Source organism: Capra hircus, chromosome 3 (assembly GCF_001704415.2).
Source record: "Capra hircus breed San Clemente chromosome 3, ASM170441v1, whole genome shotgun sequence".
NCBI lineage: Eukaryota > Metazoa > Chordata > Mammalia > Artiodactyla > Bovidae > Capra > Capra hircus.
This window is the reverse complement of record NC_030810.1, coordinates 86654431-86667180: the sequence shown is the minus strand read 5'-3', so window position 1 is coordinate 86667180 and position 12750 is coordinate 86654431. Positions and strand designations below refer to the sequence as shown.

Sequence of the window (12750 nt, the reverse complement as noted above, 5' to 3'; positions counted from 1 at the left end):
TTCAGATATAATAATTTTATAAAAAAGGAATGAATGAGAAAAGCTCAAAAATTACACAAACTGGCAATGTAGTCAACACTGGGCATGTCCTTCTACGTATACGGTATAAACCCATGGAGTGTAGCCTACCAGGCTCCTCTGTCCATGGGATTTCTCAGGCAAGAATACTGGAGTGGGTTGCCATTTCCTTCTCCAGGGGATCTTCCCGACCCAAGGATCAAACCTGGGTCTCCTGCACTGCAGGCAGATGCTTTACTGCCTGAGCCACCAAGGAAGTTATATATGGTAGATTGCCTTATTTAACATTTAAAGATTTTATAGGGACGTCCCTGGTGGCTCAGTGATAAAGAATCTGCCTGCTAATGCAGGAGACACCAGTTTGATTCCTAATCCAGGAAGACCTCACATGCTGCCAGAGTAACAGCCCTTATGCCACAACTACCGAAGCCCACACGCCCTAGAGGCCGTGCGCCACAACAGAAGCCACCGCAATGAGAAGCCCATGCACCACAACTAGAGAGCACCCCCTCACTCACAGCAACCAGAGAAATGCCTACGCAGCAACGAAGACCCAGCACAGCCAGAGAGGAAACTAAATTTTTTTCAATTAAAAAAAAGTTAAAAAAAATAAAGACTTTATAGTCCCTTGGTTCTGAAATTTGACCTATACTCATGCAAGTATTCAAAAACCTCAATAAGTATTAGTTTTTTTAAATACCATGATTCTAATTTTAGAAACTTTAAAACAGAGATACTGATACATATTTTTGCTGTCTTGACTTTGTTAAGTTTTAGGAGGTAACATCTTTCCCTTAACCCCTTCCTGAGACCTACTACTGCCTGTTCACAATAAACCTTTTTTATAGCTCCATAAAGAGGACCCTCTTTTCAGTGATCGTCATACCTCCACCTATAAAGCAAATATGAAAAAGCAACCTATCCCACAACAGTTCTATGCTTTTCCATTCACTCTCCTACCAACTACAAAAAACTAGCAAAAGATAAGTGAGGAGCTATAAATATAAATCCTTACACATGAAAGAAAAAAAAAGGGAAACTTCAAAAAATTATATAGGGTTGTAGATTATGATGAGTAGATGCTGGAGGGCTAGGTGATTCAGCAGGCATGAGAGGAATTAACAATGTCAACTTCTTCTGGTGCCACAGGAGTGTTAGGACCTGGAGATTAATGGTACTGATTTGATCAAGAAAGAAATGAAAGAGGGATAGTATGGTGTGAATGTTTGTATCCCCCTCAAATTTCTATCCGAGAAGGCAATGGCACCCCACTCCAGTACTCTTGCCTGGAAAATCCCATGGACGGAGAAGCCTAGTGGGCAGCAGTCCATGGGGTCGCTAAGAGTCAGACACAACTGAGCGACTTCACTTTCACTTTTCACTTTCATGCACTGGAGAAGGAAATGGCAACCCACTCCAGTGTTCTTGCCTGGAGAATCCCAGGGACAGGGGAGCCTGGTGGGCTGCCATCTATGGGGTCGCACAGAGTCGGACACAACTGAAGCGACTTAGCAGCAGCAGCAGCAAATTTCTATGTTGAGTTTTAGGAGGTAGCCCCCTGGGAGATGCTTAGGTCATCAGCGTGGTGCCCTCACAAATGGGTGAATGCCCTTATAAAAGAGACTCCAGAGATCCCCTCCCCTCCTGCCTAGTGAAGACACAGCAAGAAGTCTGCAACCTGGAAGACAGCTCTAACCAGACCATGCTGGCACGCAGTTCCCAGGCTTCCAGCCTTCAGAAGTATGAGGAATACATTTCAGTTATTTATAAGCTACTGAATCTGTGGCATTTTATTACAGCAGCCTGAACATTCTAAGGCAGAATGTCAACTGCATCTGGTGACAAAGGAATGATGGGACCCAAAGATTAATAACAACTAATCTGACAGAGGAAAGAAAGGAAGGGAGAAGGAATGGCCAGGCTAGAAAGGAGGTCAGATAGAGAGTGAGAAATAAAAAGGGAGGAAACTAAGAAAGTAAGTACACAACTGAGACGGAGAAAAAGCCAACAAAGAGAGGGAAGAGAGTAGTATTACTAACCAGTTACTGGATACAGCAAATATGACAGAGAAACAGAGTTGGGCGATAAGAAGGAATGAGAAAAGAGAGGAAGAAAGTAAGAAAACGAGAAAGAACTGGTAGATGGTGTGGGGAGGAAGGAAGAAGACAGGCTGGTGAGAGAAAGGATAGAAAGGAATAAGACAAAAATAAAGACTTCATTTATTCTTGTCTCAGCTACCACATTTTTCCTGCTCAGAGGGTTAGAAAAACAGTCGCTAATTTCTGTGATATGGAATTTCTACAAAAATGTCAAAGTCATGCCCCACACATTCCTCTTCACTTTTTCTTTTGCTCTCTTCTCTCTAATCATTTATAATCATTATTACAGCTTCCCTTCCTTCATGACACCTCTAGACTTCCTAGTCTAACATCAATTATAACCATCCTTTTACTATGATTCCCTCCAATACTTTTCCCACTTATTTACTGAATATTAATTTGCATTTGAAAGGTTGACACTTGCTGAGAAGAGTTCCTAAGCTACTTTACAGACATAGAGGCTTTGCCTTTCCAGGCAGTCTCCCGAAGTCACTTCCTTTTATTGACCATAGCACCTAAGTATGACAATGAACACAGCTGATGACTCCCTTAGTTCTAGGAAAGCGTTCTATACATTCCTAGCCTTCTCTTGGAATTTAGCTAATGATGATATAAAAAACCCTGCACCTTCATTTTGGCCCTCTCCCCACTGTATCAAATATCTTAATTTACAAACTACACTTTCAGGGCCCAATAAGTTTTATAATCAATCAACACAACTTCTGAATATCTGACATTTCAAAAATTATACTAGGACATGGTAAAACTCAATTCTATAGCCTACAGTACAGTGTAGTATAAGGATACAGTACTCTTGAATATTGGAAAATCACCTCTAAAATTGAGACTTAGTGGTCACGTCCTTATCAAGTTTATCCCAGAGACTGATATTTGTTTTAATCTCTACACCTCAGAAAGCGGAGCTACTTGCCATGACAACCTCTTTTAGACCATTTTATCATTCACTACTACAAAAGTCAACAGCGCTGTAAAAGCAGCAAGTAAATAAAACAGTTGCCACAGAAACCTACAGTATATCCACAGAATCCCATTTCCTAGATTTATATTTGTGGCAGTAATCAAGTATCTCTTAAAGCAGAATGTTAACACATCTCAAATGAGCAGACAGTAGTTTGCTACATCTTGTCACTTACATTTATTTCCCTAAAACATGAAGCAGATTTTGCTCAACTGCATCTACTGAAAAAGAGCAAGTAAAGAGGAAATGAGAAACACTTACTGCTCTGGCAGCTTCCCCAAAGTCAATCTTTAGCCGTCCCATGGCCCTTATGATTGCAATGATGGACTGTATAGTATTGCTGTAGACAACTACTTTATACTGTTTACATTCTTCCTCTGAATAGCCATCTTCATGAATGATTCTTTAAAAAAAAGAAAACCACAAATCATTACCACGGAACTAAAATGAAAGACACTATGGACTTATACGCATTTTGAGGAAATGTATTGAACACTTTTACAAAAGACCATGTTCCAACTTACTTCATCTGTTTCACAATAGTGCTTTTGCCAGATTCTCCAGCACCTGAAAGAAAAGAAAACCAGACTTTCAATTCATCCGTAATCCAGCTCAAAAGCATGATGTCAACATGAGTGATAATTCTAGATTAACAGAAACCATAGGTCCCAGGGAAAACTTTGATGAGGTTTTCCTATCAGGAAAAACTACAAAGCTTCTCCATTAGAGATTTCACACACACACACACACACACACATATTTTTTTTACTTTCTTCAGCAACCAAATATAATTCATTGAAAGTGTCCCAGTGTCATCTTGATATAACTTGTGTAAAGCAGGCACTCTAAAGAAGATATGGCAACATAAACACCTCTACAAACTCATCATCTACATGAAACATCATGCATGATACAGATAGTGAATACAGGTAAAAAGGAAATGATTATTTGGCTTATTCACTTCCACTAATTCCTCTGTCTATATCAATGAACCTGAGAAGACTCTTCCATCTTAACAAATCCAACGGTCAATTCTCGGCCATAACTAAAGAGTTCAAAACAGAAGCAGAGGGGGCGCTGTCTCTACCACCTTTCCTCTGCATATTCCCTCAAAATCACATTTCCCTCCACAGCCACCTAGAATCACTTTAATAACCTCAGCTGGGGCCCCAAACTCCTTGACATTCCACTTGCACTTCCCTAGTGAACTCTCTCTTACTTCCCAAGATGCCTATCTGACACCACCTCCCCTCTCTCAAACTTTACAAACCCCTTCCCACTCTGACTCTCAGCTAATGATTCCGCCTCCTTCTTATGGGAAAAAGCAAAGCACTCTGAAAAAATTATCTCATTTTCCCATGATCAAACCCTTCAATCTATCTCAGTTCAGTTCAGTTCAGTCGCTCAGTCATGTCCAGCTCCTTGCGACCCCATGGACTGCAGCTCTCCAGGCTTCCCTCTACCAACTCTTCCCTCTACTCAAACTCATGTCCATTGCATTGGTAATGCCATCCCAACACCTCATCCTCTGTCGTCCCCTTCTCTTCCTGCCTTCAATCTTTCCCAGCACCAGGGTTTTTTCAAATGAATCAGTTCTTCCCATCAGGTGGCCAAAGTATTGGAGTTTCAGCATCAGTCCTTCCAATGAATATTCAGGACTGATTTCCTTTAGGATGGACTGGCTGGATCTCTTTGCAGCTCAGGGGACTCTCACGACTCTTCTTCAACACCACAGTTCAAAAGCGTCAGTTCTTCACTGCTCAACTTTCTCTGTAGTCCAACTCTCACATCCCTACATGACCACTGGAAAAACCATACCTTTGACTAGACAGACCTGTGTTGGCAAAGTAATGTCTCTGCTTTTTAATATGCTGTCTAGGTTGGTCATAGCTTTTCTTCCAAGGAGAAAGCGCCTTTTAATTTCATGGCTGCACTTACCATCTGCACCGATTTTGGAGCCCCTCAAAATAAAGTCTGCCACTGTTTCCATTGTTTCCCCATCTATTTGCCATGACGTGATGGGACCAGATGCCATGATCTTAGTTTTCTGAATGTTGAGCTTTAAGCCAACTTTTTCACTCTCCTCTTTCACTTTCATCAACAGGCTCTTTAGTTCTTCTTCGCTTTTTGCCATAAGGGTGGTGTCATCTGCCTATCTGAGGTTACTGACATTTCTCCTGGTGGTCCTGATTCCAGCTTGTGCTTCATCCAGCCCAGCATTTCGCATGATGTACTCTGCATATAAGTTAAATAAGCAGGGTGACAATATACAGCCTTGATGTACTCCTTTCCCAATTTGGAACCAGTCTGTTGTTCCATGTGCAGTTCTAACTGTTGCTTCTTGTCTGGCATACAGATTTCTCAGGAGGGAGGTCAGGTGGTCTGGTATTCCCATCTCTTGAAGAATTTTCCAGTTTTTTTTGATCCACACAGCCAGAGGCTTTGGCATAGTCAATAAAGCAAAAGTAGATGTTTTTCTGGAATGCTCTTGCTTTTTCGATGATACAGTTTGATGTATGGCAATTTGAACTCTGGTTCCTCTGCCTTTTCTAAATCCAGCTTGAACATCTGGAAGTTCACGGTTCACATACTGTTGAAGCCTCCTGGCTTAGAGAATTTTGAGCATTACTTTGCTAGTGTGTGAGATGAGTAAGGTTGTGCAGTAGTTTGAACATTCTTTGGCATTGCCTTTCTATGGGATTGGAATGAAAACTGACCTTTCCCAGTCCTGTGGCCACTGCTGAGTTTTCCAAATTTGTTGGCATATTGAGTGCAGCACTTTCACAGCATCATCTTTTAGGATTCGAAATAGCTCAACTGGAATTCCATCACCTCCACTAGCTTTGTTCGTAGTGATGCTTTCTAAGGCCCACTTGACTTCACATTTCAGGATATATGTGAAGGATGTCTGGCTCTAGGTGAGTGATCACACCATCGTGGTTATCTGGGTCATGAAGATCTTTTTGTATAGTTCTTCTGTGTATTCTTGCCACCTCTTCTTAATATCTTCTGCTTCTGTTAGGTCCATACCATTTCCATCCTTTATTGTGCCCATTTTTGCATGAAATGTTATCTTGGTATCTCTGATATTCTTGAAGAGATCTCTAGTCTTTCCCATTCTATTGTTTTCCTCTATTTCTTTGCATTGATCACCGAGGAAGGCTTTCTCATCTCTCCTTGCTGTTCTTTGGAACTCTGCATTTAGACGGGTATGTCTTTCCTTTGCTCCTTCGCCTTTTGCTTCTCTTCTTTTCACAGCTACTTGTGAGGACTCCTCACACAACCATTTTGCCTTTTTGCATTTCTTTTTCTTGGGGTTGGTTTTGATTACTGCCTCCTGCACAGTGTCAGAACCTCCGTCCATAGTTCTTCAGGCACTCTATCAGATCTAATCCCTTGAATCTATTTGTTATTTCCACTGTATAATCAAAAGGGATTTGATTTAGGTTATACATGAATGGTCTAGTGGTCTTCTCTACTTTCTTCAATTTAAGTCTGAATTTTGCAATAGGAAGTTCATGATATGAGCCACAGTCAGCTCCCAGTCTTATTTTGCTTCTTCATTTTTGGCTACAAAGAATATAATCAACCTGATTTCGGTGTTGACCATCTGGTGATGTCCATGTGTAGAGTCTTCTCTTGTGTTGTTGGAAGAGGGTGTTTGCTATGACCAGTGTGTTCTCTTGGCAAAACTCTGTTAGCCTTTGCCCTGCTTAATTTTGTACTCCAAGGCCAAATTTGCCTGTTACTCCAGGTATATCCTGAGTTCCGACTTTTGCATTCCAGCCCTCCGTAATGAAAAGGATATCTTTTTTGGGTGATAGTTCTAGAAGATCTTGTAGGTGAGGTCTTCACAGGACCATTCAACTTCGGCTTCTTCACTACCGTAAGAAAGTTCTTTGTGTGCTACTTGATTATTACTATTTTAGTGTCACCTCTGATTGTCAATTAAGTGGTAAGAACAGAGATAAAACCATATACAAATGTTCTGTAAAAATGTAGATATCTGGAATTTTAAAATGATTTGAACGTTATTTTAACCAACAATTTTGGTTGATAAAGTTGAGAAATATTAACAACAGATTATAAAGGATTATGCTTTTAAAACAAAAGTTATTCATCTGTTCAACATTACTTACCTATGTAACCAATTTATATCAAGCACAGTTCTAGACCATGGGAATACAAGGATGAGCAAACATTCATGGAGCTTATATTTTGTGGAGAAGACAGGAAATGAACAAATAAATAATGTGAGGAAGTGATTGGTAGTTTGTAAAAAAATAACAGTAAAGGGAGAGAATGTGATCAAGTGGGGGCTGTTTTGATTGATTAGTCAGGGAAGGCTGTTTTGAGGGAAGTAGAAACCTGGATGCAGAAGATATTGCAAAAATTTATGCCAGGCAGAAGGAATGGTAAACGTGAAAATCATGAGTCAGGATCTAGCTCACCGAGAACCAGTTTGGTATGCTGAAGGAAAAGCAAGAAAGCTGGTCTGACAAGTGCAGAGAACAAAGTGTAGAATAATAGGAACTGAGGGTGAAGGAGCAGGCAGGGGCTGGAGCATATTGGGCCTTATTGCCCGCGGATTTGATTTTGAGTGTAATTGGACATTATAGGAGAGTTTGGGGACAGAGTTGTGGTAAGGTCTGATTTACATTTTACAAAATTCATTCCAGCTACTGAGTGGAAAACTGACCATAGGAAAGGTGAGATCTGAAGCATTCAACCATTTGGGAGTCTTTTGCAGCGATCTAGGTCTGTGATTTCCAGTATGCTCATGACCATCCATTGTGGTGCAAGAAGAAACTGTTAGAACTGTATATTTACATTTATTTTTAAAGTTAAGCTCTACTAATTCAGTATACATATCTGTCCTGGCACCCACATTCCATCTGTATATTAGCTGCATGTCACCAGTTTTGGCCTGAGTAGGTGGGTAAATGCTGATGTCATTTACTGAGAAGAGATGACATGGTAGAGCAAGGTTTGTGTGAGGATAAGGGTAGGGAGGCAGTAACTCATTTTGGACATTGTGAGATGTCTACTAAAAATATGAGGTTATCAGGTAAGTGATTTACATTTATGACCCTGGAGTCAAGGTTAGAAGCCAGGATTTAGATTAGAGATTGAGAATCATTAGGAAAGAGGCAGTGTACAAGAACTTTGGAACCATCCTGTGTAAATGCAGTTTTCAACTTTGGCATTCACTATGTAATGGTGGACAAGTTAATTTGACATCTCCATAAAAAAATGGAGATGGTAATATTAGATTAGAGATTGAGAATCATTAGGAAAGAGGCAGTGTACAAGAACTTTGGAACCATCCTGTGTAAACGCAGTTTTCAACTTTGGCATTCACTATGTAATGGTGGACAAGTTAATTTGACATCTCCATAAAAAAATGGAGATGGTAATAATATGTACGTCACTGGGTTATTGTGAGGATTAAATAAGTTAACACAAGCAGAGTGTTTGAACAGTGTCTAGCATGTAGTATTCAGTGGATGTTAACTATTACCAATTTATGAATGGTATTTAAAACTGTGAGGTTATTAGATGAGATGGCCTAGAGAGTGAATGTAGGTAGAGAAACCATCCAGGGAAGGAGCCCTGAAGCAATACAACCTTTAGAATTCAGAGGCAGGAGCGGGGACGCTGAGAAGTGGGGTAGGAGTCAGACCAGTAGGATGTGGGTTCTAGTAGCTGCCTAGTGAAGAAAATATTTCAGGAGTCAGCAACTTGGACAAATTCTGCTTTAGAGGGTTTGAGTAAGATGAGGACTGAGAGTTGACCATTGCATTTGTTAAGATGGAAGTTACTGAAGACACTGAGAAGTGGTTTCAGTTGAGTAGTGCATAAACGCCTGATTGGAATAGGTTAAGGAGAATTAGGGGCACAAACTTGGCCAACATGTGTGTGTGTATATATATAGACAACTCAGAGGGCTTTGGGTATGAGAGGAAGAGAGAAAATGAAGTGGTAGCTAGAGAAAGATTTGTGGAGTCAAGAAAAGGTAGGAAGTGGGGTGTGTTTGAGGGACTTCCCAGGTGGCGATAGTGGTAAAGAACCTGCCTGCCAATGCAGAAGACATGGGTTTGATCCCTGGGTGAGAAAGATCCCCTGGAAGAGGGCATGGTAACCCACTCCAGTATTCTTGTCTTGCCATGGACAGAAAAGCCTAGTGGACTACAGTCCTTGGGATCACAAAGAGACACAGCTGAAGTGACTTAACACGCATGCATGCATGCGGTGTGTTTGTATTGATTATAAGATGGAAGGTAATATAGCAAGTGTGTATACTGATGAGAGTGAACCAGTGGGTAGAGAAAACTCAATGTTGTTTGAGTGACATGGAATAATTGTAGCAGCCAAGACATTGAGTAGGTAAAATAAGGTGGAAAAGTGCAAAGTTGGAGGGGTTAGTCTTAGATATACTGGCAGAGATAGTTTATCCAGTGATGAAGGTAGAGAAGATTAATGGAGGTGCAGATAGAGGAGGTGGCAAGAATACACAGAAGAACTATACAAAAAGATCTTCATGACCCAGATAACCACGATGGTGTGATCACTCACCTAGAGCCAGACATCCTTCCCATGTATCCTGAAATATGAAGTCAAGTGGGCCTTAGAAAGCATCACTATGAACAAAGCTAGTGGAGGTGATGGAATTCCAGTTGAGCTATTTCGAATCCTAAAAGATGATGCTGTGAAAGTGCTGCACTCAATATGCCAACAAATTTGGAAAACTCAGCAGTGGCCACAGGACTGGGAAAGGTCAGTTTTCATTCCAATCCCATAGAAAGGCAATGCCAAAGAATGTTCAAACTACTGCACAACCTTACTCATCTCACACACTAGCAAAGTAATGCTCAAAATTCTCTAAGCCAGGAGGCTTCAACAGTATGTGAACCGTGAACTTCCAGATGTTCAAGCTGGATTTAGAAAAGGCAGAGGAACCAGAGTTCAAATTGCCATACATCAAACTGTATCATCGAAAAAGCAAGAGCATTCCAGAAAAACATCTACTTTTGCTTTATTGACTATGCCAAAGCCTCTGGCTGTGTGGATCAAAAAAAACTGGAAAATTCTTCAAGAGATGGGAATACCAGACCACCTGACCTCCCTCCTGAGAAATCTGACAAGAAGCAACAGTTAGAACTGCACATGGAACAACAGACTGGTTCCAAATTGGGAAAGGAGTACATCAAGGCTGTATATTGTCACCCTGCTTATTTAACTTATATGCAGAGTACATCATGCGAAATGCTGGGCTGGATGAAGCACAAGCTGGAATCAGGACCACCGGGAGAAATGTCAGTAACCTCAGATAGGCAGATGACACCACCCTTATGGCAAAAAGCGAAGAAGAACTAAAGAGCCTGTTGATGAAAGTGAAAGAGGAGAGTGAAAAAGTTGGCTTAAAGCTCAACATTCAGAAAACTAAGATCATGGCATCTGGTCCCATCACGTCATGGCAAATAGATGGGGAAACAATGGAAACAGTGGCAGACTTTATTTTGAGGGGCTCCAAAATCAGTGCAGATGGTAAGTGCAGCCATGAAATTAAAAGGCACTTTCTCCTTGGAAGAAAAGCTATGACCAACCTAGACAGCATATTAAAAAGCAGAGACATTACTTTGCCATCACAGGTCTGTCTAGTCAAAGGTATGGTTTTTCCAGTGGTCATGTAGGGATGTGAGAGTTGGACTACAAAGAAAGCTGAGCAGTGAAGAACTGACGCTTTTGAACTGTGGTGTTGAAGAAGAGTCGTGAGAGTCCCCTGAGCTGCAAAGAGATCCAACCAGTCCATCCTAAAGGAAATCAGTCCTGAATATTCATTGGAAGGACTGATGCTGAAACTCCAATACTTTGGCCACCTGATGGGAAGAACTGATTCATTTGAAAAAACCCTGGTGCTGGCAAAGATTGAAGGCAGGAAGAGAAGGGGACAAAAGAGGATGAAATGGTTGGATATCACCACCAACTGCATGGATATGAGTTTGAGTAAGCTCCAGGAGTTGATGATGGGCAGGGAAGCCTGGAGAGCTGCAGTCCATGGGGTCTCAAAGAGTCGGACATGACTGAGCGACTGAACTGAACTGAACAGCAGTGTTGGAAAGAAGTGATTTTGCCCATGCATATCTAAAAAAACCTTAATGATTTCATTCTGAGGAAGAGAATACAAAAGCATACCAGGTACATTTTATATAGTCTCAAACACACGATTCCCAGATTTTCCTATGTTAGCAACAACTACAAAATTAACTATGAAAAGTAGTGATTAATGAAGTAATGTGTACTCTTCTTTTATATAATGAAAACTCCATTTCAATCACTAATGTTGGATTATTTTGAGTGAAATAAGTTTATTAATCTCAGAATCCATTTCTACTCATCCCACTAAGTTCTACCCTATGAAGGTACTGAACTTTTTTAAATGTTGCTCTCTCTCATGTTTTTCCAAAGTTACTCATAAAATGTCAGTTTGTCTTCTCTTTATCATACAACATTATCACACAACACACAGGTTTTTATCAGGCATCTAGTTCTATTTCTTAAAAGAAAGCACCTCTTACCACAGAACTAAACACAGGATCTGTTTCAGTGGGCATTCCATGGCACTTCATGCAAGAAAAGAATCACTTTATACCAAGTCTCTGCCCCATTCAGTTTCTACATCACTATGAAAAGCACCACCATCTTATCTTTCTTCCAAGCATGAAATCTAAGAGTCATCTGGAAGCACTCACCCTTCTCTCTTTACATCAGGCTGTAACAAAATCTTTTTCTTATGCATTTCTCAAATTAATCCTTTCTATTCTTCACATATCTGAGCCTGATATTATATCTATTGTATGTTACTGCTATAATTTTCTCAAACTTCTAGCTTAAGGCCCCTCTTCCTTCTCATCATCTCCAAATGGCTCTATTTTTTAAGAAAAAATCAGTTTAATAATTCTCCAAATTCTTATAACATTTTCTATAAGCCTTTTTCTTATTAGTTTGAACTCTTTACTTTCACCTCAATCCTCTGTGCCTCCCTGCTTCAATAGTAAGTTCTCCAGTAACTTCTCACTCTGAGGTTTTCCCTAAACTGCTTCCCTTGTCTCACCTTCTTCCCCCAATATACATGTGGTGTTTGAAATTTCCTAATTTTATCTACATCTTTTTACGTATCTTCCTTCAAAATTCATCAAATTTAAGGAGAGATTCATTAACTATCTCCAATCTTCAACAGTAAGGATATAAAGAATGCAGTAAACATAAAGGAATTGCAAAGACCGACTCCACGGCTTGGAGAGGAAGGAACTGAAGATGACTCTGTAGGCAGAAGAGGCAGAACTGGGCAGGAGACAGATATACAGGGGAAAAATCTCAAAGTTTCCAGAGACAGGAAGGAATGGGATAAGTTTGGCTTAAAAGATTCATCCTTATAACAATATTTATCTAAGGGACATCCTATATAAAAAGGAAAAAAGGCTGAGAGCTGAAGTTACAGAGATTTTTGAGAGAAAATGAAGACAAATAACTAAGTTAGATGGCCCTGTTCTCAATAAAAGAAGCAAAGCAGTCTGCAGAGAATAAAGGAATAGAATTATTAATAATTTAAAAATCATGTTATAAACTGTCAAACAGAACAAGAAAGAAACA

The 12750-nt window shown here is 40.3% G+C and overlaps 1 protein-coding gene across 2 annotated transcripts in view; it reads right to left on the bottom strand.

Annotated features, from left to right (window-relative positions):
• The window catches only part of GNAI3 (G protein subunit alpha i3), a 46553-nt gene that overhangs the window by 15607 nt on the left and 18196 nt on the right, over window positions 1-12750 (bottom strand). For both annotated transcript variants that reach the window (XM_018045872.1, XM_018045873.1), the window contains exons 2-3: window positions 3621-3663; window positions 3358-3499 (exon numbers count right to left, since the gene is read on the bottom strand). In XM_018045872.1, coding sequence (XP_017901361.1) covers window positions 3358-3499; window positions 3621-3663 — 185 coding nt within the window. The remainder of the gene's footprint in view (window positions 1-3357; window positions 3500-3620; window positions 3664-12750) is intronic.